This window comes from Schistocerca cancellata, chromosome 5 (assembly GCF_023864275.1).
Source record: "Schistocerca cancellata isolate TAMUIC-IGC-003103 chromosome 5, iqSchCanc2.1, whole genome shotgun sequence".
In the NCBI taxonomy this organism is placed as follows: Eukaryota; Metazoa; Arthropoda; class Insecta; order Orthoptera; family Acrididae; genus Schistocerca; species Schistocerca cancellata.
In genome coordinates this window covers 32,704,737-32,732,626 of record NC_064630.1, presented here as the reverse complement: position 1 = coordinate 32,732,626, position 27,890 = coordinate 32,704,737, and the positions used below count along the sequence as shown (strand labels likewise).

Here is a 27,890-nt window from a genome sequence, read left to right as displayed (position 1 = left end):
CTTGCCTCTCAATCCTTCTTAAAAAACCTTAATCCTACTCCCAACATCACCACTGCTGAAGCCCAGGCTATCCGTGACCTAAAGGCTGACCGATCCATCGTCATTCTTCCGGCTGACAAGGGTTCCACAACTGTGGTACTTGATCGTCGGGAGTATGTGACTGAGGGACTGCGTCAGCTTTCAGACAACACTACTTACAAAGTTTGCCAAGGCAATCCCATTCCTGATGTCCAGGCGGAGCTTCAAGGAATCCTCAGAACCTTAGGCCCCCTACAAAACCTTGCACCCGACTCCATCAACCTCCTGACCTCACCAACACCCCGCACCCCTACCTTCTACCTTCTTCCCAAAATTCACAAACCCAATCATCCCGGCCGTCCCATTGTAGCTGGTTACCAAGCCCCCACCGAACGCATCTCTGCCTACGTAGATCAACACCTTCAACCCATTACATGCAGTCTCCCATCCTTCATCAAAGACACCAACCACTTTCTCGAACGCCTGGAATCCCTACCCAGTCTGTTACCCCCGGAAACCATCCTTGTAACCATTGATGCCACTTCCTTATACACAAATATACCGCATGTCCAGGGCCTCGCTGCGATGGAGCACTTCCTTTCACGCCGATCACCTGCCGCCCTACCTAAAACCTCTTTCCTCATTACCTTAGCCAGCTTCATCCTGACCCACAACTTCTTCACTTTTGAAGGCCAGACATACCAACAATTAAAGGGAACAGCCATGGGTACCAGGATGGCCCCCTCGTATGCCAACCTATTCATGGGTCGCTTAGAGGAAGCCTTCTTGGTTACCCAGGCCTGCCAACCCGAAGTTTGGTACAGATTTATTGATGACATTTTCATGATCTGGACTCACAGTGAAGAAGAACTCCAGAATTTCCTCTCCAACCTCAACTCCTTTGGTTCCATCAGATTCACCTGGTCCTACTCCAAATCCCATGCCACTTTCCTTGACGTTGACCTCCACCTGTCCAATGGCCAGCTTCACACGTCCGTCCACATCAAACCCACCAACAAGCAACAGTACCTCCATTATGACAGCTGCCACCCATTCCACATCAAACGGTCCCTTCCCTACAGCCTAGGTCTTCGTGGCAAACGAATCTGCTCCAGTCCGGAATCCTTGAACCATTACACCAACAACCTGAAAACAGCTTTTGCATCCCGTAACTACCCTCCCGACCTGGTACAGAAGCAAATAACCAGAGCCACTTCCTCATCTCCTCAAACCCGGAACCTTCCACAGAAGAACCCCAAAAGTGCCCCACTTGTGACAGGATACTTTCCGGGACTGGATCAGATTCTGAATGTGGCTCTCCAGCAGGGATAAGACTTCCTCAAATCCTGCCCTGAAATGAGATCCATCCTTCATGAAATCCTCCCCACTCCACCAAGAGTGTCTTTCCACCGTCCACCTAACCTTCGCAACCTCTTAGTTCATCCCTATGAAATCCCCAGACCACCTTCCCTACCCTCTGGCTCCTACCCATGTAACCGCCCCCGGTGTAAAACCTGTCCCATGCACCCTCCCACCACCACCTATTCCAGTCCTGTAACCCGGAAGGTGTACACGATCAAAGGCAGAGCCACGTGTGAAAGCACCCACGTGATTTACCAACTGACCTGCCTACACTGTGAAGTGTTCTATGTGGGAATGACCAGCAACAAACTGTCCATTCGCATGAATGGACACAGGCAGACAGTGTTTGTTGGTAATGAGGATCACCCTGTGGCTAAACATGCCTTGGTGCACGGCCAGCACATCTTGGCACAGTGTTACACCGTCCGGGTTATCTGGATACTTCCCACTAACACCAACCTGTCAGAACTCCGGAGATGGGAACTTGCCCTTCAGCATATCCTCTCTTCTCGCTATCCGCCAGGCCTCAATCTCCGCTAATTTCTAATCTCAATTTGCCGCCGCTCATACCTCACCTGTCTTTCAACATCATCTTTGCCTTTGTACATCCGCCCCGACTGACATCTCTGCCCAAACTCTTTGCCTTTACAAATGTCTGCTTGTGACTGTGTATATGAGGATGGATATGTGTGTGTGTGCGAGTGTGTGCCTGTCCTTTTTTCCCCCTAGGGTGGGTCTTTCCGCTCCCGGGATTGGAGTGGCTCCTTGCCCTCTCCCTTGAAGCCCGAGTCCTTTTGTCTTTCCCTCTCCTTCCCTCTTTCCTGACGGGGCGACCGTTGGTTGCGAGAGCTGGATTTTGTGTGTGTGTTTGTGTTTGTTTGTGTGTCTGTCGGCCTGCCGGCGCTTTTGTTTGGTGAGTCTCATCATCTTTCTTTTTAAATATATTTTTCCCACGTGGAACGTTTCCCTCTATTTTATATATATATATATGTACCTAAAAACAAAGATGATGTGACTTGCCGGATGAAGGTGCTGGCAGGTCGACGGACACACGGGCGAACACAAGCATACACATGGGATTCAAGCTTTCGCAACAAACTGTTGCCTCGTCGGGGGGGAGGGAGGGAGAGGGAGGGACGAGGGGATGTGGGTTTTGGGGGAGGGGGTGGGGAGTCGTTCCAGTCCCGGGAGCGAAGGGACTTGCCTTGTGGGGGGGGAAGGACGGGTGTGCACTCGCACACACGCGCATGTCCATCCATACATATACCATGTGTGGATGGATATGTGTGTGTGTGCGGGTGTGTGCCCGTCCTTTTTTCCCCACAAGGTGGGTCTTTCCGCTCCCGGGACTGGAGTGGCTCCTTGCCCTCTCCCTTGGAACCCACATCCTTTCGTCTTTCCCTCTCCTTCCCTCTTTCCTGATGGGGCGGCAGTTTGTTGCGAGGGCTTGAATTTTGTGTGTGTGTTTGTGTTCGTTTGTGTGTCTGTCGACCTGCCGGCGCTTTCGTTTGGTGAGTCGCATCATCTTTGTTTTTGGGTATGTTTTTCCTTCATGGAGTGTTTCCTTCTATTATAACTATATATATATATATATATATATATATATATATATATATATATATATATATATATATATGAATGTAATAGAGGGAAACATTCCACGTGGGAGGGATGTATCTAAAAGGAAAGATGATGAGGCTTGCCAGGCGGGGGCGCTGGCGGGTCGATAGACACACGGGCGGGCGCGGGCGTGCGCGCAGGATTCTGGCTTTCGCGGCCAATGGTTGCCTCGTCGGGGGGGAGGGAGGGAGAGGGGGGGGACGGGGGGATTTGGGTTTTGAGGGGGAGGGTGGGGAGTCGTTCCAGTCCCGGGAGCGGGGGGACTTGCCTTGGGGGGAGAGGAGGACGGGTGTGCGCTCGCACACACACACATATCCATCCGCATACCTGTCCTTTTTGCCCCTGTGTCTGTGTATATGCGGATGGATATGTGTGTGTGTGCGAGTGTATACCTGTCCTTTTTTCCCCCGAAGGTAAGTCTTTCCGCTTCCGGGATTGGAATGACTCCTTACCCTCTCCCTTAAAACCCATATCCTTTTGTCTTTCCTTCTCCTTCCCTCTTTCCTGACGAGGCAACCGTTGGTTGCGAAAGCTAGATTTTGTGTGTTTGTTTGTGTGTCTATCGACCTGCCAGCGCTTTTGTTTGGTAAGTCTCATCATCTTTCTTTTTAAATATATTTTTCCCACGTGGAACGTTTCCCTCTATTATATATATATATATATATATATATATATATATAATAAAGGGAGACACTCCACGTGGGAAAAACACATTTAAAAAGAAAGATGATGTATATATATATATATATTTAAAAAGAAAGATGATGAGACCTACCCAACAAAAGCGCTGGCAGGTCGATAGACACACAAACAAACACAAACACACACACAAAACTCTAGCTCTCGCAACCAACGGTTGCCTCGTCAGGAAAGTGTGCTCCCTGCCGCCGTTGGATAAGCAGCTGCAGCAGCAAGTCGTATACTCCTAGCTCACTCATTTGTTACATAGTTTAATTCTTAATTTATTTGCGTGTTTTTGGTACTTGCATTGTTAAATTCATAAATTTCGGGCGTATTATAGTATTTGAGAGTTGTAGCATTGCGTTTTAGTACCTGAATAGTGTAAATTCGCGTAGTCGTCTGTCTTATGTTTTTGTTTTGAACGGCCAGTGTCGGTTGGTCACAGTCAGTGTGCTCCCTGCCGCCGTTGGATAAGCAGCTGCAGCAGCAAGTCGTATACTCCTAGCTCACTCATTTGTTACATAGTTTAATTCTTAATTTATTTGCGTGTTTTTGGTACTTGCATTGTTAAATTCATAAATTTCGGGCGTATTATAGTATTTGAGAGTTGTAGCATCGCGTTTTAGTACCTGAATAGTGTAAATTCGCGTAGTCGTCTGTCTTATGTTTTTGTTTTGAACGGCCAGTGTCGGTTGGTCACAGTCAGTGTGCTCCCTGCCGCCGTTGGATAAGCAGCTGCAGCAGCAAGTCGTATACTCCTAGCTCACTCATTTGTTACATAGTTTAATTCTTAATTTATTTGCGTGTTTTTGGTACTTGCATTGTTAAATTCATAAATTTCGGGCGTATTATAGTATTTGAGAGTTGTAGCATCGCGTTTTAGTACCTGAATTAGTGTAAATTCGCGTAGTCGTCTGTCTTATGTTTTTGTTTTGAACGGCCAGTGTCGGTTGGTCACAGTCAGTGTGCTCCCTGCCGCCGTTGGATAAGCAGCTGCAGCAGCAAGTCGTATACTCCTAGCTCACTCATTTGTTACATAGTTTAATTCTTAATTTATTTGGGTGTTTTTGGTACTTGCATTGTTAAATTCATAAATTTCGGGCGTATTATAGTATTTGAGAGTTGTAGCATCGCGTTTTAGTACCTGAATAGTGTAAATTCGCGTAGTCTCCTTCCGCCGCCGAGCAGTGTGTCAGCAGTGCACAAGTTACTGCATTTACTAGGCAATCTCGTATTTTAATAACCGTTTAAATTTTGTGTCGATTTGTTTGCGCTCTGTGTAGATTAGTTCAGACGTTCTTTGCACAAGTTTTTAGCATGGATAGGGACTGCAACTGCTGTGTTCGGATGCAGGCTGAGTTGGCATCCCTTTGCTCCCAGCTTCAGGCAGTGTTGACTTCGGTCACACAGCTTGAGGCTGTTGCCAATGGGCATCACTGTGGGGGTCCGGATGGGAGTTTGTCGGGGACGGCCAGCTCGTCCCACGCATCCCCCGATCGGGCTACGACTGTGGTTGCCCGGGATACTGCCCGCATTGAGGCTGATCCCTTACCTGTGGTAGAGTGGGAGGTCGTCTCAAGGTGTGGCAGGGGGCGAAAGACATTCCGGAGGGCTGAACGGAAGGCCTCTCCAGTTTGTCTGACGAACCGGTTTCAGGCTCTGTCTCTGGCTGATACTCAGGCTGATACTGATCTTCGGCCTGACATGGCTGCCTGTCCTGTTCCAGAGGTCGCCCCTCAGTCTGCAAGATCCGGGCGGTCGCAGAGGGTGGGCTTACTGGTAGTTGGGAGCTCCAACGTCAGGCGCGTAATGGGGCCCCTTAGGGATATGGCAGCAAGGGAGGGGAAGAAGACCAAAGTGCACTCCGTGTGCATACCGGGGGGAGTCATTCCAGATGTGGAAAGGGTCCTTCCGGATGCCATGAAGGGTACAGGGTGCACCCATCTGCAGGTGGTCGCTCATGTCGGCACCAATGATGTGTGTCGCTATGGATCGGAGGAAATCCTCTCTGGCTTCCGGCGGCTATCTGATTTGGTGAAGACTGCCAGTCTCGCTAGCGGGATGAAAGCAGAGCTCACCATCTGCAGCATCGTCGACAGGACTGACTGCGGACCTTTGGTACAGAGCCGAGTGGAGGGTCTGAATCAGAGGCTGAGACGGTTCTGCGACCTTGTGGGCTGCAGATTCCTCGACTTGCGCCATAGGGTGGTGGGGTTTCGGGTTCCGCTGGATAGGTCAGGAGTCCACTACACGCAACAAGCGGCTACACGGGTAGCAGGGGTTGTGTGGCGTGGGCTGGGCGGTTTTTTAGGTTAGATGGCCTCGGGCAAGTGCAGAAAGGGCAACAGCCTCAACGGGTGCGGGGCAAAGTCAGAACATGCGGGGACCAAGCAGCAATCGGTATTGTAGTTGTAAACTGTCGAAGCTGCGTTGGTAAAGTACCGGAACTTCAAGCGCTGATAGAAAGCACTGAAGCTGAAATCGTTATAGGTACAGAAAGCTGGCTGAAGCCAGAGATAAATTCTGCCGAAATTTTTACAAAGGTACAGACGGTGTTTAGAAAGGATAGATTGCATGCAACCGGTGGTGGAGTGTTCGTCGCTGTTAGTAGTAGTTTATCCTGTAGTGAAGTAGAAGTGGATAGTTCCTGTGAATTATTATGGGTGGAGGTTACACTCAACAACCGAGCTAGGTTAATAATTGGCTCCTTTTACCGACCCCCCGACTCAGCAGCATTAGTGGCAGAACAACTGAGAGAAAATTTGGAATACATTTCACATAAATTTTCTCAGCATGTTATGGTCTTAGGTGGAGATTTCAATTTACCAGATATAGACTGGGACACTCAGATGTTTAGGACGGGTGGTAGGGACAGAGCATCGAGTGACATTATACTGAGTGCACTATCCGAAAATTACCTCGAGCAATTAAACAGAGAACCGACTCGTGGAGATAACATCTTGGACCTACTGGTAACAAACAGACCCGAACTTTTCGACTCTGTAAGTGCAGAACAGGGAATCAGTGATCATAAGGCCGTTGCAGCATCCCTGAATTTGGAAGTTAATAGGAATATAAAAAAAGGGCGGAAGGTTTATCTGTTTAGCAAGAGTAATAGAAGGCAGATTTCAGACTACCTAACAGATCAAAACGAAAATTTCTGTTCCGACACTGACAATGTTGAGTGTTTATGGAAAAAGTTCAAGGCAATCGTAAAATGCGTTTTAGACAGGTACGTGCCGAGTAAAACTGTGAGGGACGGGAAAAACCCACCGTGGTACAACAACAAAGTTAGGAAACTACTGCGAAAGCAAAGAGAGCTTCACTGCAAGTTTAAACGCAGCCAAAACCTCTCAGACAAACAGAAGCTAAACGATGTCAAAGTTAGCGTAAGGAGGGCTATGCGTGAAGCGTTCGGTGAATTCGAAAGCAAAATTCTATGTACCGACTTGACAGAAAATCCTAGGAAGTTCTGGTCTTACGTTAAATCAGTAAGTGGCTCGAAACAGCATATCCAGACACTCCGGGATGATGATGGCATTGAAACAGAGGATGACAAGCGTAAAGCTGAAATACTAAACACCTTTTTCCAAAGCTGTTTCACAGAGGAAGACCGCACTGCAGTTCCTTCTCTAAATCCTCGCACAAACGAAAAAATGGCTGACATCGAAATAAATGTCCAAGGAATAGAAAAGCAACTGGAATCACTCAACAGAGGAAAGTCCACTGGACCTGACGGGATACCAATTCGATTCTACACAGAGTACGCGAAAGAACTTGCCCCCCTTCTAACAGCCGTGTACCGCAAGTCTCTAGAGGAACGGAAGGTTCCAAATGATTGGAAAAGAGCACAGGTAGTCCCAGTCTTCAAGAAGGGTCGTCGAGCAGATGCGCAAAACTATAGACCTATATCTCTGACGTCGATCTGTTGTAGAATTTTAGAACATGTTTTTTGCTCAAATATCATGTCGTTTTTGGAAACTCAGAATGTACTATGTAGGAATCAACATGGATTCCGGAAACAGCGATCGTGTGAGACCCAACTCGCTTTATTTGTTCATGAGACCCAGAAAATATTAGATACAGGCTCCCAGGTAGATGCTATTTTTCTTGACTTCCGGAAGGCGTTCGATACAGTTCCGCACTGTCGCCTGATAAACAAAGTAAGAGCCTACGGAATATCAGACCAGCTGTGTGGCTGGATTGAAGAGTTTTTAGCAAACAGAACGCAGCATGTTGTTATCAACGGAGAGACGTCTACAGACGTTAAAGTAACCTCTGGTGTGCCACAGGGGAGTGTTATGGGACCATTGCTTTTCACAATATATATAAATGACCTAGTAGATAGTGTCGGAAGTTCCATGCGGCTTTTCGCGGATGATGCTGTAGTATACAGAGAAGTTGCAGCATTAGAAAATTGTAGCGAAATGCAGGAAGATCTGCAGCGGATAGGCACTTGGTGCAGGGAGTGGCAACTGACCCTTAACATAGACAAATGTAATGTATTGCGAATACATAGAAAGAAGGATCCTTTATTGTATGATTATATGATAGCGGAACAAACACTGGTAGCAGTTACTTCTGTAAAATATCTGGGAGTATGCGTGCGGAACGATTTGAAGTGGAATGATCATATAAAATTAATTGTTGGTAAGGCGGGTACCAGGTTGAGATTCATTGGGAGAGTCCTTAGAAAATGTAGACCATCAACAAAGGAGGTGGCTTACAAAACACTCGTTCGACCTATACTTGAGTATTGCTCATCAGTGTGGGATCCGTACCAGATCGGGTTGACGGAGGAGATAGAGAAGATTCAAAGAAGAGCGGCGCGTTTCGTCACAGGGTTATTTGGTAACCGTGATAGCGTTACGGAGATGTTTAACAAACTCAAGTGGCGGACTCTGCAAGAGAGGCGCTCTGCTTCGCGGTGTAGCTTGCTCGCCAGGTTTCGAGAGGGTGCGTTTCTGGATGAGGTATCGAATATATTGCTTCCCCCTACTTATACCTCCCGAGGAGATCACGAATGTAAAATTAGAGAGATTAGAGCGCGCACAGAGGCTTTCAGACAGTCATTCTTCCCGCGAACCATACGCGACTGGAACAGGAAAGGGAGGTAATGACAGTGGCACGTAAAGTGCCCTCCGCCACACACCGCTGGGTGGCTTGCGGAGTAGAAATGTAGATGTAGATGTAGATGTAGATGAAAGAGGGAAGGAGAAGGAAAGACAAAAGGATTGGGTTTTAAGGGAAAGGGTAAGGAGTCATTCCAATCCCGGGAGCGGAAAGACTTACCTTAGGGGGAAAAAAGGACAGGTTTACACTCGCACACACACACATATCCATCCACACATACACAGACACAAGCAGACATTTGTAAAGGCAAAGAGTCCAAACTCTTTGCCTTTACAAATGTCTGCTTGTGTCTGTGTATGTGTGGATGGATATGTGTGTGTGTGCGAGTGTAAACCTGTCCTTTTTTCCCCCTAAGGTAAGTCTTTCCGCTCCCGGGATTGGAATGACTCCTTACCCTTTCCCTTAAAACCCAATCCTTTTGTCTTTCCTTCTCCTTCCCTCTTTCCTGACGAGGCAACCGTTGGTTGCGAGAGCTAGAGTTTTGTGTGTGTGTTTGTGTTTGTTTGTGTGTCTATCGACCTGCCAGCGCTTTTGTTGGGTAAGTCTCATCATCTTTCTTTTTAAATATATTTTTCCCACGTGGAATATTTCCCTATATATATATATATATATATATATATATATATATATATATATAAATATATATAAAGAAAGATGATGAGACTTACCAAACAAAAGCGCTGGCAGATCAATAGACACACAAACATACACACAATATTCTAGCTTTCGCAACCAACGGTTGCCTCGTCAGGAAAGAGGGAAGGAGAAGCAAAGACAAAAGGATATGGGTTTTAAGGGAGAGGGTAAGGAGTCATTCCAATCCCGGGAGCGGAAAGACTTACCTTAGGGGGAAAAAAGGACAGGTATACACTTGCACACACACACATATCCATCCACACATACACAGACACAAGCAGACATTTGTAAAGTCAAAGAATTTGGACTCTTTGCCTTTACAAATGTCTGCTTGTGTCTGTGTATGTGTGGATGGATATGTGTGTGTGTGCAAGTGTATACCTGTCCTTTTTTCCCCCTAAGGTAAGTCTTTCCGCTCCCGGGATTGGAATGACTCCTTACCCTCTCCCTTAAAACCCATATCCTTTTGTCTTTCCTTCTCCTTCCCTCTTTCCTGACGAGGCAACCGTTGGTTGCGAAAGCTAGAATATTGTGTGTATGTTTGTGTTTGTTTGTGTGTCTATCGACCTGCCAGCGCTTTTGTTTGGTAAGTCTCATCATCTTTCTTTTTAAATATATTTTTCCCACATGGAATGTTTCCCTCTATTATATTCACATATATATATATATATATTGACATGTTCCACATCCACGAGGATCTCCTCAGCACAGATCTACGGAACGAAAAACTAATCTAATCTAACATCTCCCCTATTGACACCACTGAATGTACAATGAAGGAAGTACAAATTCATTACCCCTGACTTGCCATTGATACCTGCAGTCCTGTGTCCAATAGAAACTTAAATACCCTTACTCCTGCACAACATTTCATACAATAATCTGCCAGTGATTCTATATACTGGTTTACTGTGCTCAGATTTACATGGGGCACTGCATGGTGTCACGACATTCCCATTTTTGTTTTGCACTATACCGTGAGCTTCCTCCTGCAACCATCTTCCCCGTGTCTGTGGAAACCTAAGCTGACAGTCCCACTCCAAGTGTTGACCCCTCTTACACCTCCTCCACTGAGATATCCTACAGTTATACCAAATATGATGAGTTTGACTATATTGATAACATGTGTTTTTCACATTAAAAACCATCCTGCTTTCCCTGAGTCTGGTCGCCACATCTATTTTTGTCAAAGCCATTGTAGTTGCCTAGCTTTGTTTAATGGCTTCAGTAATACTACTCACCCCTTACATGAAATTTCACCTGGTAAACTGCACAGGAATGCATCTGACACTATCTGCTCTGCCTTTTGAAGAACGACTTTGTTAGCATTGTCACTATCTGTCAGTTCATAAGCATTAATATTTTACTTCGTAATTCAGTCTGTAAAGGTTTCCATGCCCCCTTGCCTCTGTGTAACACTGTTTAGTGGCTCTTGATAATACCTAGTAGTATTCTTCCTCTGATATAATTTCAACAGCCCTTCCTGCAAGGAAGGAGCTCCTGAAAGGAGCGAGTGTTCAATAGTTTCTCGTGGCACATCACATATGCCCCAGCATCTCCTGTTAATTTCCACCAAGCTATTCTCAACAAGTGATAGTCATTCCACCTTCTTAGTTCATGGCAGTGAGTAGATTGTTCACGAAAGTCGAAACATCCTCACCTGATTTACCTAAAACAGTAGTCACTAACTTTGTATTACTTTCATAGATGACAGATATGATCATACTATGAGAGGACTAGAGGGCTGTTCCTGTCTCTCCTCCCATAACTATAGTTCCTATGTAACTATGTTATCTGCTCACATTTAAGCAATCTGATCAAGTAAGTGGTGAATTGTCTGTTGAGCTGATACCTTCTTATCTGATGCCATCCTGCTCATTGTCTGCTACTGCCAAAACCCACCTTACAAGACCATATAATATTTATAGTCAGCACTTAGTTGTATTCTGTTGAATGTCATTACTGGACTGCCACTGCCATTGTTGCTCCATGTTAATGTCTAACTTCCATTGTAGCCCACATTAGCTCTTCTGACATCAAACACAGGGTCTCAGGTTCTCTAATGGGTAGACAAGGCACTTTTAATCAAGTTCAGCTTACAAGGGGAGGCCGCCAATTGTGAAATTCAGATTCGATTCATACTGCGCATAATAAAAGCTCATGGCCAGAGGTGTAATGTGGCAAAGCACCAAGATGCACTTCTTAACTGTTGTCGAGAAAATCGACAGTTAAAAGAAACCGTTGCGGTGAAATACTCTCTACGATTAGTTATTTTCTACAGCGTGGTGACGCAGCGGTAAGCGCTGGGGTTCGTAATCCGAAGGTCGCCGGATCGAATCTCGCGCCATGCAATATTTTTTTTATTATTAGTTTTTTGCAATTCATATATATATATATATATATATATATATATATATATATATATATATATATATATATATATATAAACTATTAATGAATTGCTTATGCATGTTGGTGAAGGCGGATCGCTCTCCAATTGTACCGCCTCCATTTTTCCGTTTGTTTAACAGGGTGTACCAAAGCTGTCCCGTCCGCACTGATTTTCGACGATGTTATAAGTTGCGCTAGGGACCGCATCTACCTTCTTTCGAAGTTAGCAGGCAACTACGCTGTTAAGGGGAGGCTCGTTTCGGCCCATTCAACATCTGTCCTTCAAGTGTAACGAGCAAGTAACGGAGTTTATATTTCATACGTGCCACAGCAAGTTTGTGTTCGTGGGGTCTCTGTTCTAATTCGAACGTTTGACTTACGCTATACGTATTCGTTTCTACGTCTTCCGTTAACTATACGTGGTTAACATTATGATGACAATTAATAACATTTGTGAAATACAACTTTGTTTGCGGAAAACATAATGATGTTCGAAGTCGCCAGTTTTTCCACGACAAACGACTTTCAACAACTTATTATATGCATAATTGTTGTAACTGATTGCCGGGAATTTTTTATATATATATATATATATATATATATATATATATATATATATATATAAAACAAATACTAAAAAAAAAGTTGCATAGAGCGAGATTCGATCCGGCGACCTTCGGATTACGAACCCCAGCGCTTACCGGTGCACCACAACGCTGTAGAAAATAACTACTTGTAGAGAGTATTTCACCGCAACGGTTTCTTTTAACTGTCGATTTTCTCGACAACGGCTGAGAAGTGCATCTTGGTGCTTTGCCACATTACACCTCTGGCCATGAGCTTTTATTATGCACAGTATGAATCGAATCTGAATTTCACAATTGGCGGCCTCCCCTTGTTAGAGGTATTTGTTTTATAGAGATGAGTTGTGTCCACAACAGCAGATGAAGAGTGGGTATTGAACCCACAGTCCTCGGTGCCTGATGCATAGTCATGAAGATGCCTGCAGATACTGCACCCAGAGTGCTGCAGTAGGCCATAGTGAGGTGACCTTATGTGACAAGTGCATCGGTAGCCCAGTGGTCAGTGTGAATGGCTGTTAAGCAAAGGACCAAGCTTCAATCCCGGGCACTGCCAGCAATTTTTCTTTAGTGGGAGGACTGGAATGGTGTTCCCTCAGCCTCATGATGCGAGCTTAGGGGCTACTTGAGTTCAGTAATACCATTGGTCATTGACGAGATGGTTGTGCTAGTATACTAAAATTGGCATGGTAATGAAATGAAATGCTGCTCTGGCTGATTATGTTAAGCAGTGCAATTATGACAATGGGCATTGCAAGGCCAGTTCCAACGTGCCCATCACTGCTCTGCCAACTCCATGTGATCTGGGGTTTGCTGCAAGCCCGTGCGTGCAGGATGTGGATGCCTATTTGTCACTGTCATGGTGTAAATCTCATGTGTAACTGTGAATAAAGAGTTTGGTACAACTGGTGAGTTGCTGTGGCTTCTGTTCCCGTTATATGGACATTAGCCTCAACTACGTTGAAACTGAAATGTCTGAGTGAGTATCAGGCACATCACCATGAGTAACAGGAGAGCAGCTTTCTATCCCTCAGCAGTCTTTAAAAACTGTTCCACTACAGTGACTTGAAAAGATGTTTAAGATGAATATCAACGAAAGTAGAACAAACGTAATGCAATGTAGTTGAATTAAATCAGGTGATGCTGAGGGAACTACATTAGGAAATGAGACACTAAAAGTAATAGATGAGTTTTGCTATTTGAATAGCAAAACAACTGATGATGACTAAAGTAGTGAGGATAAAAAGACAGACTGGCAACAACAATAAAAGTGTTTCAGAAAAACAATTTTTTAGCATCAGATGTAGATTTAAGACTTAGAAAGTCTTTTCTGAAGGTGTTTGTGTTTAGTACTGCTCTGTTCAGAAGTGATACAGACAAGAAGAGAATGAAAGTTTCTGAAATGTGGTGCTACAGAAGGATGATGAAAATTAGACATGTGGTGCTACAGAAGAATGGTGAAAATTAGTTAGGTAGATAACATAATTAGTGAAGAAATACCTACTCTGGTTGGAAAGAAAAAAACAAGGCACAATGTGACTAAAGAAAGGGGTTCTTTAATAGGACATATCCTGAGGCATTAAGCACATGTCTGTTATAACCTTTAATGCACTAATAAATGGCGTGGATACACAAACGTAGAAACAATAGTGGGTTTCGTGCTATCAACTCCGTAGCTGTCACTCCACTGCCGTGCCGTGACATGCAGCCGGCACCGTTCATAGCCAGGTGGCGCTCCCGCGCTCAGCCGAGCTGCGGAGCGCCTCTATCGCCGTGTTTGCGTACTGACGTAGCGGCACTTTTAAATCTCGTGGCACTGTCACAACACTTTTCCCCCCTGGAAAAAAAAGACACTCACTTCCTTGGAGACACGGACAGTGCGGAGACATCCATGGCCTCTTGGGAGACCCCGAGAAGATCCCGCGGAGAAACACGAGAATATGGTTGAAAATGTCCAGGACGGAAGCTTGTGCGTGGAACGTGCCTCCTGGACGAGATGATGGGTGAAAACTCCGGAGCAGCATCCATAGGTGTCGTGGACCTGGGGGTGTGCTCCAGCGAGATGGGTCCCGGAGAAGGCGGCGTCGCGACTGGGGCCGGTTCCGGCGTACTCAGAAGCGGCAGCGACGTTGGCTGCAGCGACACGCACGGGAGACCGGCAGCAGCGACAGGACTGGCGTCTCGGGGTGGTGGAGGCGAAAGAAGGGGCGGTGGCACCGGCGTGGCCACCACTCGTGGGCGCATCTGGTCATAATGACGAACAACCGTGCCGTCGTCCGTACGTATTTCACAAAGCCGGCGGCCGCGAAGAGCCTTGACCACCCCTGGAATCCATTTAGGGCGAGATCCATACCCTCGTGCCCACACGTCGGCGCCTACCGAGTATTTTCCCGCACTAGGGGACACAGGACTAGGCCTGACAGGGTGAAGCAGGTGCAGTAGAGTGCACGGTTGGCGGCCATGCAAGAGTTCAGCAGGGCTGCGATCACCCAGAGGCGTGAAGTGATAAGAACTCAGAAATTGCAACAGAGCGTCATCGGTAGAAAAATCAGTAAGGAATTTTTTCATCTGGCTTTTGAAAGTGCGGACAAGGCGCTCGACCTCCCCATTCGATTGGGGATGGAAAGGCGGTGCTGTAACATGATGAATCCCTTGTCCAGTACAAAAATCACGGAAGGCCTGCGAAGAGAACTGAGGGCCGTTGTCCGTGACGATCGTGGAGGGAAGACCTTCTAGCGCAAAGATTTTGGACAAAGCCAGCGTCGTCGCCGCAGTGGTGGGCGACGGACATCGAACCACAAACGGAAACTTCGAGAAGGCCTCAATCAACAGGAGCCAATAAGTGCCTAGGAAGGGGCCGGCAAAGTCAGCGTGCACCCGTTCCCATGGCTGCGCCGGATCAGGCCACGGAGAGGGCATCGCACGGGGCGCAGCCAGTTGTTGAGCACACTGACCACACGCAGCGACCATATGGGAGATGTCTGAATCGATACCGGGCCAATAAACATGCCGGCGGGCCAGGGACTTAGTCCGAGAAATCCCCCAATGGCCCTCATGCAATAGTTTGAGAACATCTTTGCAAAGAGAAGCTGGCACCACGACCCGTGGAGATGCGCCATCCGTGGCCAGAAGAACAACACCCTCACGAACAGACAGACGAAGGCGCAAGGCATGGTAGTTGCGAAGGGGATCCGATGTCCGGCCCTTGGTCCTGTCCGGCCAACCCTGTTGAACAAAACCGATCACCCGACGCAGGACCGGGTCCCGCGCAGTAGCCGACGCGACCTGCGAACCTGTAAGCGGAAAACCCTCAACCGCACGACGTTCTTCCTCATCAATGTGGAAACAGAGCAGTTCATCGCGATCGAAAACCGGGTCGGGGCCCATCGGCAAACGCGACAACGCGTCAGCATTGGCGTGCTGGGCCGTGGGGCGATAGTGAATCTCATAGTGAAAACGAGACAAGTATAAGGCCCAATGTTGCAGGCGGTGAGCCGCCTTATCCGGAAGCGACGCCGAAGGGCTGAACAGAGAGACCAGCGGCTTGTGGTCGGTGATTAGGTGAAACTTAGAACCATACAAAAAAACGCTGAACTTTTTTAGCGCATAAATGATAGCGAGCGCCTCCTTTTCGATTTGAGAGTAACGCCGTTGGGCATCGTTGAGGGTCTTTGAAGCATAGGCGATGGGTCGTTCCGACCCATCCTCATACCGATGGGCGAGAACAGCCCCTAGGCCATACTGTGACGCGTCAGTCGCCAGAACCAAGTGCTGACCCGGACGGAAGGTGGCAAGACAAGGCGCCGACTGCAATTGAGCCTTCAGGCGAACAAAAGCCTGCTCACACTCGTCGGACCAACAGAAAGGAACGTTTTTGCGTAACAGCTGATGCAGAGGATGAGCCACCGCCGCCGCGGATGGAATGAATTTGTGATAATAAGCAATCTTGCCTAGAAACGCCTGAAGTTCTTCGACCGTAGACGGCCGGGGGAGAGCGGTGATGGCCGCAACGTGCTGACGTAGAGGACGTATACCTTCACGGGACAGGTGGAAACCAAGATACACAATGGAGGGTAGGAAGAACTGTGACTTGTCCAGATTGCACTTCAACCCAGCCGAATGCAGAACCCGAAATAGGGAACGCAAATTGCGAAGGTGCTCCTCAGTGGAGGCCCCCGTGACAACAATGTCATCCAGGTAGTTGATGCAGCCAGGAACGGAAGCCGTGAGCTGTTCCAAAAACCGCTGAAAAATGGCCAGCGCGCTAGCGACACCAAATGGTAACCGCTGGTACTGATACAACCCACAAGGAGTGTTGATGACGAGAAATTCCTTGGAAGACGCATCCAACGGCAACTGATGGTACGCCTCCGATAAGTCAAGTTTGGAAAAGAACTGGCCCCCAGCGAGCTTGGTAAATAACTCCTCAGGACGGGGAAGAGGATAAGTGTCAATGAGGCTCTGAGCGTTGACAGTGGCTTTAAAATCGCCACACAATCGCAGACTCCCGTTGGGTTTAGAAACCACCACGATTGGCGATGCCCATTCGCTGGAGGTAACAGGAAGGAGAATCCCTGAAGCTGTTAACCTGTCTATCTCAGCCTTGACAGGTGCACGCAGCGCCATCAGAATAGGGCGTGCCCGGAAAAACTTAGGGCGAGCTGTAGGTTTAAGAGTAATGTGGGCTTCAAAATCCTTGGCACGACCCAGACCAGCAGAGAACACGGACGAGAATTCAGAACACAATCCATCCAGCTGTTGATACGGAATATCCTCAGATATGAGGTGCACATCATCATCAATGGAGGACCCAAACAACTGGAAAGCATCATAACCGAACAGATTTTCAGTGCCCGCATGATCCACCACATAAAACGTGAGGGGCCGAACAACAGACTTGTAAGCAGTGGAAGCATCAAACTGGCCAACGATAGGAATTTTCTGTTTATTATAAGTTCTCAGATTTCGTGTAACTGGAGACAAGGGAGGGGAGCCCAACTCCAAATACGTGCGAGAATTAATGAGAGTTACTGCAGAGCCAGTGTCCACTTGCATGCGAATGTCTTTATCCAGAACACGAACAGTAACAAACAACTTATTTGTTTGAGAAAGCACACAGTTAACATCCATGTCCGATGCCTCGTCATCGGCGACAGGAACGTGAGGGGACTGACACACAGAAGCAATGTGGCCTTTTTTCCTACATGAATTACACGTGGCCCAACGTTTGGGGCACGCGGCCCTGTCATGCTGTACGAAACAACGTGGACAAGAAGGAAGGGCGGAACGAACCTGCTTCTGTGGTTGCTGTTTTCACTGCGAGCGTTTCGGCCCAACGCGACGTTGGTTACGCGAATGAACCGCCGCCACATCATCGTCCTCCTGGGAAACAGGCAACTTGTCCGTGTCGAAAGTTGACTGTACAGCGCCCACATCACACCACGCGTCTATTTGCGCGCCAGCAGCGTGAGACACTTCAAAGGATTGAGTGATGCTTAGAACTTTCGACAACGACGGGTTTGGCAGTTGTAGGGCACGTTGCCGAACTTCTTTATCAGGAGCAAGCCGTAGAATAGCATCCCTAACCATTGAATCAGCATAAGACTCATGATGAGTGTCCGTGACAAACTGACATTTCCTACTCAGACCGTGTAGTTCCGCCGCCCAAGCCCGGTAAGATTGATGGGGCTGTTTACGACACCGGTAGAACGCCACGCGGGCGGCAACGACGTGGGTGTTTTTTCGGTAATAGTTAGACAATAAGTCACACATTTCTTGGAAGGACAGAGAGGCAGGTTCCCACAGAGGGGCTAACTGAGATAGCAGCTGATAGATCCGTGGGGAAATCCAAGATAGAAATAACGACTTACACATCGGGGCGTCGACAACGCCGAAAGCCGAGAAGTGTTGCCGCAAACGCTTCTCATAATCCTCCCAGTCCTCAGCGGCCTCGTCGTAAGGAGGGAACGGAGGCGGAGAAGAGGACGACAGACGATGAGTAAGCAACGTCGACAACGCCTGAATAGCAGCCGTCAGCTGTGTTTGTTGTTCAATGAGCGCTTGCATAAGCTGTTCCATGTCTGCCCAGACACGAACGCGCAATACTCCAACGCTGGAAAAAAAATATCCGACCTCGTCGCCAAAAAGTGTTATAACCTTTAATGCACTAATAAACGGCGTGGATACACAAACGTAGAAACAATAGTGGGTTTCGTGCTATCAACTCCGTAGCTGTCACTCCACTGCCGTGCCGTGACATGCGGCTGGCGCCGTTTATAGCCAGGTGGCGCTCCCGCGCTCAGCCGAGCTGCGGAGCGCCTCTATCGCCGTGTTTGCGTACTGACGTAGCGGCACTTTTAAATCTCGTGGCACTGTCACAACAATGTCAACATGCTAATGGAGAGAAATGTGGTGGATAGAAATAGGAGAGGAAGATTAAGGTTGTACTACAGTAGGCAGGTTTGTATAAATTCCCTGACAAAAAGTAAAACACTCAGAAAACTTGGTCAGACATCAGTGTAACTTCATGCATGTACACACCATCGGATGGTATGTAAATGATTGGAGCATTAAATCTCTGTGACTAGTTGAACAGTTAACAGAGTGCATTAGTGTTGTTCATGTTTACTGTTGGTACCTGGCCTCATAGGGTGTATAAGGGGAGTAAGCAGTGTCAGATGTTGTGTCATCTCTGTGAAGACATGCAAATGCCACATACTCATATGAGGAAGCATTGTTGGTACCAAATGGAGTTTGAAAAGGACTTCATTCTTGGTCTTCATTTGGCCTACTGGTTGAATTGTGCAATATCCAGATATGTAGGGCATTTGGATGTGACAACAGCCCAGTGCTCTGCAAGGAAGGTGAAGGCAGGCATACCAGTCATCAAGATTCCAGTCAACCATGTCTGTTCACCAGAAGACAGATGTGCTGTATTGTACACTAGGCACATCAAAACCCCTTCGCATTTGTGCCTGCCATTCAAGTACAAGTAATGGACTCCCTGCAATATGCTGTGCCATTACACAACATTGGTCAAAAACTAGCAGTAGCTGCACTAGCAAATTACTGTCACATGTGTAGGCTGCCATTACCACCACAACGCAAATGGCTACATCTGGAGTGGTGCTGTGACCAGGAACTATGCACAGTTGATGAATGGCATCACATCGTGTATGACTTCAGTTCATGGTCATTAGGTGACTGAAGGGATTCTGATGGCACAGCAGTATAGACATCCTGCATTATCATGTGTTACCTCCCACGTGACTGTATTATGGTGCCATTTTTCAACAGCAAAATGTTCGTCCATACATGGCATGTGCCTCTATGAATGGTCTGTGTGATGTTGAGGTACTCCCAAGGCCAACAAGATTCACATATCTGTTCCTGATACAACATGTCTCAGCATATGGAGGACCAGTTACAACACTTGTGGCCCAGGTTGCCTCAGGAGAGGGTACAATGGCTTTATAACTCCCTTCCAAATTGAATCAGTGCATGCATCCACTCCAGAGGGAGTGCAACATTTTACTAATAAGTTAGCTTATTCTGCCAAGTTCTTGTTAATTTGATTAAATTTTGTAATCACTGAAATAACTCTCAGCTAAGAGAGATTAATTTTGTTCTCCCCCCCCCCTCCCCCTACTCTCAGTTCTTCACTTCTTTTGTCGGGCAGTATAGATGTAGGTTGCAGCAGTTATCCTGGGATGAAGAGGCTTACACAGGATAGACCAGTATGGAAAGCTGCATCAAGTCAGTCTTTGGATTGACAATCACAACAACTGAACATCATTTCACATTTATCTGTGAATCTTATTAAGTACCTTTTTAATGTTTTTGGCTGATGTGAGTTGTTTAGATCAATTTCCATGAAGAAGTGTTCTCAGCAATTTCTACCATCACCACCCTCTCATTGTACTGTTCTCTGGCAAACAGAGGATCACTGATTATAAGTGCTTTAATTCAGTATGTATTCTGAAATATCGTCAGTTCTCAATCGAATGCTCCACATAATTATTCATTAAATCTCATATTGTTTAGAGTAGTCTTTCGCGGTATTCATATTTAAAAATAAAATGGTTTATATACTTATCCACAAAGATGCTTGTTCTTTAAAGTGCTGAATATGTACCCCTTATTGGATCGCAAAAGAGGTTTCTCTTGTTAATATTAATCTGACTTACTGATTTTTTTCTATTATTCCATTAGTTAACTACACTAATTACAGACTAATTGCAAATTATTATTTTATTATTATTCTAGCCAGAACCAGAGAAACAGGAAACTGTAGTTTCCAAATATCAGGTAGAGCCTCCTCCTGATCTTCGCAGCCAGTTTCTGATAGAAATGGACAGAAGGGAAAAACAACGAGCAGCAGATGATGAGCGAAAGAGACTGGAAGAGAAGCGACGTGCTATTGAGGTATGATATGATATAGTTGTCAGTGTAATTAATGACTCTGTTAAGAATGTGTGACAGAAAGAAGGAAACCATTAGAGTTGGTGTCCTTGCCCAGTTAGACTAAGATGAGGGAAGATATGCTGTGGCCATTGAGCATTATGGCCATTGTTTTTTGCACTTGCGTAATTCAAGATTTCTGGATAATATTTTGTAACCAGCTCTTCCTAAATACGAGTACGGAGTCTTAACTGTTGGTCTGGTGTGAGAAATGATATTGTTACATCTATGAAGAGTAATTAACAGTTGACCAGCAGTTTCAGTAGTATCATTAGTACTAGCTAATGTGACTTGTAGAGTTAGTGAGCCGGCTGGTGTGGCTGTGCGGTTCTAGGCACTTCAGTCTGGAACTGCGTGACCGCTATGGTCGCAGGTTCGAATCTTGCCTCGGGCATGGATGTGTGTGATGTCCTTAGGTTAGTTAGGTTTAAGTAGTTCTAACTTCTAGGGGACTGATGACCACAGATGTTAAGTCACATAGTGCTCAGAGCAATTTGAACCATTTAGAGTTAATGAAGTAAACATGTGTTTCATTGATACATCATTGATTTATTTCAAACTCATGAAAGGTCTCTTTCATTTAAATATGTAATGCACATGATGGGGGCATCCAAATATGTATGGGACATTTAATTCTCTGATACCATCCTTCTGTGACAAATTTGGTGCGTTATAAGTAAGGTTGGTACATTACATTGCCAACATTACAATCAATATTTCTGTTTACTGTGTGTAATTATCAATCATTATGCATGCTTTGTGTGATTTCTCTTATTTTATTTTGATGATCATTCCTACCTATGTAGGTTGGGCTCAACAAAATATTTTCGCATTTGGAAGAGAAAGTTGGTGACTGAAATTTCGTAAATAGATCTCGCCGCGATGAAAAACATCTTTGCTTTAATGACTTCCATCCCAACTCGCATATCATATCTGCCACAATCTCTCCCCTATTACGTGATAATACAAAACGAGCTGCCCTTTTTTGCACCCTTTCGATGTCCTCCGTCAATCCCACCTGGTAAGGATCCCACACCGTGCAGCAATATTCTGACAGAGGACGAACGAGTGTAATGTAAGCTGTCTCTTTAGTGGATTTGTTGCATCTTCTAAGTGTCCTGCCAATGAAACGCAACCTTTGGTTCGCCTTCCCCACAATATTATCTATGTGGTCTTTCCAACTGAGGATGTTCGTAATTTTAACACCCAGGTACTTAGTTGAATTGACAGCCTTGCGAATTGTACTATTTATCGAGTAATCGAATTCCAATGGATTTCTTTTGGAACTCATGTGGATTACCCGACACTTTTCGTTATTTAGCGTCAACTGCCACCTGCCACACCATACAGCAATCTTTTCTAAATCGTTTTACAACTGATACTGGTCTTCGGAATACCTTACTAGATGGTAAATTACAGCATCATCTGCGAACAACCTAGTGAGGAAAGGTGTCAAAAGCTTTCCGGAAATCTAGAAATATGGAATCAACTTGAGATACCCTGTCGATAGCGGCCATTACTTCGTGCGAATAAAGAGCTAGCTGCGTTGCACAAGAACGATGTTTTCTGAAGCCATGCTGATTACGTATCAACAGATTGTTCCCTTCGAGGTGATTCATGATGTTTGAATACAGTATATGCTCCAAAACCCTACTGCAAACCGACGTCAATGATATAGGTCTGTAGTTCGATGGATTACTCCTACTACCCTTCTTAAACACTGGTGCGACCTGCGCAATTTTCCAATCTGCAGGTACAGATCTATTGGTGAGCAAGCGGTTGTATATGATTGCTAAATAGGGAGCTATTGTATCAGCATAATATGAAAGGAACCTAATCGGTATACAATCTGGACCTGAAGACTTGCCCGTATCAAGTGATTTGAGTTGCTTTGCAACCCCTAAGGTATCTACTTCTAAGAAACTCATGCTAACAGCTGTTCGTGTTTCAAATTCTGGAATATTCCATTCGTCTTCCCTGGTGAAGGAATTTCGGAAAACTGCATTCAATAACTTCGCTTTAGCGGCACAGTCATCGGTAACAGTACCATCGGCACTGCGCAGCGAAGGTATTGACTGCGTCTTGCCACTTGTGTACTTTACATACGACCAGAATTTCTTTGGATTTTCTACCAAATTTCGAGACAATGTTTCGTTGTGGAACCTATTAAAGGCATCTCGCATTGAAGTCCGTGCCAAATTTCGCGCGTCTGTAAATTTTAGCCAATCTCCGGAATTTCGTGTTCTCCTGAACTTTGCATGCATTTTCTGTTGCCTCTGCTACAGCGTTCGTACCCGTTTTGTGTACCATGGGGGATCAGTTCCATCTCTTACCAGTTTATGAGGTGTGAATCTCTCAATTGCTGTTGCTACTATATCTTTGAATTTGAGCCACATCTCGTCTACATTTGCATAGTCATTTCGGAAGGAATGGAGATTGCCTCTTAGGAAGACTTCTAGTGACACTTTATCTTCTTTTTTAAATAAAATTATTTTGCATTTGTTTCTGGTGGATTTGGAAGAAACGGTATTGAGCCTAGCTATAATGACCTTGTGATCACTAATTCCTGTATCAGTCATGATGCTCTCTGTTAGCTCTGGATTGTTTGTGGCTAAGAGGTCAAGTGTGTTTTCACAACCATTTACAATTCGCGTGGGTTCGTGGACTAACTGCTCGAAATAATTTTTGGAGAAAGCATTTAGGACAATCTCGGAAGATGTTTTCTGCCTACCACCGGTTTTGAACAAGTATTTTTGCCAACTTATCGAGGGAAGGTTGAAGTCCCCACCAACTATAACCGTATGAGTGGGGTATTTATTTATTACGAGACTCAAATTTTCTCTAAACTGTTCAGCAACTATATCATCGGAGTCTGGGGGTCGGTAGAAGGAGCCAATTATTAACTTAGTTCGGGTGTTAAGTATAACCTCCACCCATAGCAATTCGCACAGGGTATCTACTTCGACTTCACTACAAGATAAACCACTACTGACAGACACTAACACTCCACCACCAATTCTGCCTAATCTATCTTTCCTGAACACCGTCTGAGACTTTGTAAAAATTTCTGCAGAACTTATTTCAGGCTTTAGCCAGCTTTCTGTACCTATAACGATCAGCTTCTGTGCTTTCTATTAGCGCTTGAAGCTCAGGGACTTTCCCAGCACAACTACAACAGTTTACAACTACAATTCCGACTGTTCCTTGATCCAAGCACGTCCTGTATTTGCCATGCACCCTTTGAGATTGTAGCCCACCCCGTACTTTCCCGAGGCCTTCTAACATAAAAAACTGCCCAGTCCACGCCACACAGCCTCTGCTACCCGTGTAGCCGCCAGCTGAGTGTAGTGAACTCCTGACCTATTCAGCGGAACTCGAAACCCCGCCACCCTATGGCGCAAGTCAAGGAATCTGCAGCCAACACGGTCGCAAAACCGTCTGAGCCTCTGATTCAGACCCTCCACCCGGCTCTGCACCAAAGGTCCGCAGTCGATTCTGTTGATGATGCTGCAGATGGTGAGCTCTGCCTTCATCTCAAAAGCAAGACTGGCAGCCTTCACCAAATCAGATAGCCGCTGGAATCCACAGAGAATTTCCTCAGATCCAAAGTGACACATGTCATTAGTGCCGACATGTGCCACCACCTGCAGCTGGCTGCACCCTGTGCTCTTCATAGCATCCAGAAGGACCGTTTCCACATCAGGAATGACTCCACCTGGAATGCACACGGAGTGCACACTGGATTTCTTCCCCTCCTTAGCAGCCATATCCCTAAGGGGCCCCATTACGTGCCTGACATTGGAGCTCTCAACTACCAATAAGCCCACCCTCTGCGATTGCCCGGACCTTGAAGGCTGAGAATCATCCTCTGAAACAGGGCAGGCTGCTGCATCTGGCTCAGCCAGAAACAGCACCTGAAACCTGTTTGTCAGACGCACTGGTGAGGCTTTCTGATCAGCCTCCAGGGATGTCTTTCGCTGCCTGCCACGCCTTGGAACGACCTCCCAATCAACCACAGGCGAGGTTAACTTTTGGATGAGTCCTTTAACAAGCATGCACCCACCTACCCACCCACCCACCCACCCACACACACACACACACACACACACACACACACACACACACACACACACACAGTGCTGAGCACAACGTGCTTGAGTCCAATGGAGTCTTCACATCCCTTGTCATCTGGATCCTCGCCCTGGAACCAGCTTTTCTGAACTACACAGATGGAAGTTATCCTTGTGTAACACCTATTTTTTTCTCCCATAATCATCCTAGACTTGATCTATGCTAATCCACTTCACCCACAGCCTCTACCCAACAGTCTCCACTTTGTCTTTCTACCACCCCTTCCCAGTCCACTCCTTGACAATTGCATCGTTGTGGAGTAGACGAACTCATTGACACTGTTCCCCATGTGCCGTATGCACAACTACCTGGCTGTAACACTTTGTGGGGATATGAAATGGAATGATCACATTGGTTCAGTTGTGAGTAAAGCAGGTGGTAGACTTCAGTTTATTGAAAGATTACTGGGGAAGTGCAATCATTCTACAAAGGAGATGGCTTACAAATCACTCATGTGGCCAGTTCTAGAATATGGCTCAAGTGTGTGGGACCTGTACCAGATAGGACTAACAAGGGATATTCAACTTACAGAGAGAATGGCAGCATGAATGGTCACAGGTTTGTTTAATCCATGGGAGAGTGTTACAGAGATACTGAAGGAACTGAACTGGCAGACTCTTGAAGACAAATGTAAACTGTCCTGAAAAAAGTCTATTAACAAAGTTTCAAGAACTGGTTTTAAATGATTACTCCAGGAATATTCAGCAAACTCCTACATATCACTCACATAGGAATTGTGAGGATAAGATTATAATAATTACTGCATGCACAGAGGCATTCAAACAATCATTCTTCCTGTGCTCCATATGTGAATGGAACAGGAAGAAACCCTAATAACTACTACAATGGGATGTACCCTCTGCCATGCACTTCATGGTGGTGTGCAGAGTATAGATGTAGATGCAGATGTAGATGCATCCCCATATTGTGCACTTGCTGAGTTTGTAACCTCCCCCTCACTTGCCGACCTTAATGACAGTGAAAAATGAAACCGCGTGTAGCTAATGGGAGTTTTGGAAAAGCAATCGTCACCGAAGTCAACCTGTCGGTAAAGAGGGAGGAAAGGGTTACATCTAAATGAAAGGAAATGTGCTAATGAAACTGGTGGAAATTAATTTTGAAAAGGGGTAAAGTTAATAAAGAAAGTAAATGTGCAGCCGTTACGTTAACAATTAACTAGCGGTAATTAGGTATTTGAGATTTGGGGGAAATCACGGTCGCCAGTCCTAAGGACAATTACTATAGTAACTGAAAAAGAAAGGTTATTACACATATAATGAGCACTAGAAGCGTGGCAACTGAAGGTTGACACGTGTAGTGTGAAAACTGAAAGTTTGTCAGAAGTAATAAATTTCGCTACACCCTGACTTAATTTAGCAAAGGATTAATAAAACCGGAAAAACGAAAGTTAATTTAGTGACTGGAGTTAATAGTGAGCTTTCTTTCTGAAGCACATCGAAATTCAGTAAAATACGGTTAGTCTTGGACTACCTCAACAATCATTTCAAAAAACTACTTGAATCTACGCAATTTGGAAATAAGAGATTTAACTTTGAACTTGAATTAAATGATTCTGAACAATTAACAATAGTAAAATTCAGTACGTACCAAGCTGAGCTGCAGTCACAGGTAAGCTAAAATACGATAACAAAACTCGCACTCTTAATTTGTGCTTGTGTAATCTGAATATTGTAGCCAGCTAACTGAACTTTGAAATTAAAGCAGTGAAATAGAATTAGCTATATTACTTTAGTGCTGGCGTTTAAATTTCAACGACACTCGGGTTCATTTCGGAAAAGGAAGGGACCCTGCTTGGTAATGCAATTGGGACAATGAGCAACAAAGGTTCATGCTAAGTTGCTGTTATTATAGTTACGAAAATGGTACAGTTTGAAAAGCTGAGGTCTGCCATACAGTTCTAAAACTTTACTTGCTTCCAGTCTTCCTTGATGGTTGATTGAAGGTTTGAAGCCGTCGATCGAGGAGGTGGCGACAGTCACTCATTGTCGGCCGTCGCTGTTGCAGAAGCTGGATGTTGGCGCGCCTTCTTCTCGACACGGTCACCAGACGAAACGGGCTCTTGATGTGCGCTAGTTAATGTTTCCCGTCCGCGACACCATGTCAGAAACTATCATCGCAAGTCGAGCGCAATTACATGCTGCCAAACCCCGAAAGCGCGGCAACTCGCGGGAGCGTCACACAACACACCTGCTCCACTCGCTACTCCCGCCACACTCCTTCTCTCAGCCCGCGCTCCACGCGGCAGAGTTAACACTACCAAAGATCCTACACACTTTGATTCTTCACACAACCTATCGACGTAATCGTTCGATAGCAGTTTTCCCTAGGCAAGACCCAGCGTAAAAATACAAATAATATTTACGAAACAAACCAATTATACATCGACATAAATGCATAAATATACAAATAGTAAAACAATTACAATATACAAAGAGACAGAAATGTCATATCTTGAGGTAACAAAGCAAGGAAAAAAAATAGTACAATAGATAGAAATAGGAGGATATGCATTTCCGGCGTTACACGTGCCCCACATTGTCTGAGGATGTTCGTGTAACGTAAACAGACTCAGAAAATGTCCCAAAAAAGAAACAGCGGAAATGCATATGCTCAAAACATCAAAAAAATTTAGCATTCGTCTAATTAATCATAAACCAATTTTTAGACAATAATAATTGAGTGGAGACACTCCTAATCTTATTCCACTCTGTCATCTTGCACAAAATAAAACAGGTTGACAACATATCAAAATTCATAGAAAACATAGAAAATGGTTTAGCTATTCCAAAATCATTAAAATTCGTAACACAATAAGAAATGGAATACTATTTGCAAAATTGATCAGAGTACATGGTC

At 45.6% G+C, this 27,890-nt stretch overlaps 1 protein-coding gene across 1 annotated transcript in view; it reads left to right on the top strand.

The window, feature by feature from the left end:
- LOC126188348 (dynein regulatory complex subunit 7) overlaps positions 1 to 27,890 on the top strand; it is a 413,925-nt gene that overhangs the window by 49,929 nt on the left and 336,106 nt on the right. Inside the window, exon 3 of the mRNA XM_049929947.1 lies at positions 20,688 to 20,846. Coding sequence (XP_049785904.1) covers positions 20,688 to 20,846 — 159 coding nt within the window. The remainder of the gene's footprint in view (positions 1 to 20,687; positions 20,847 to 27,890) is intronic.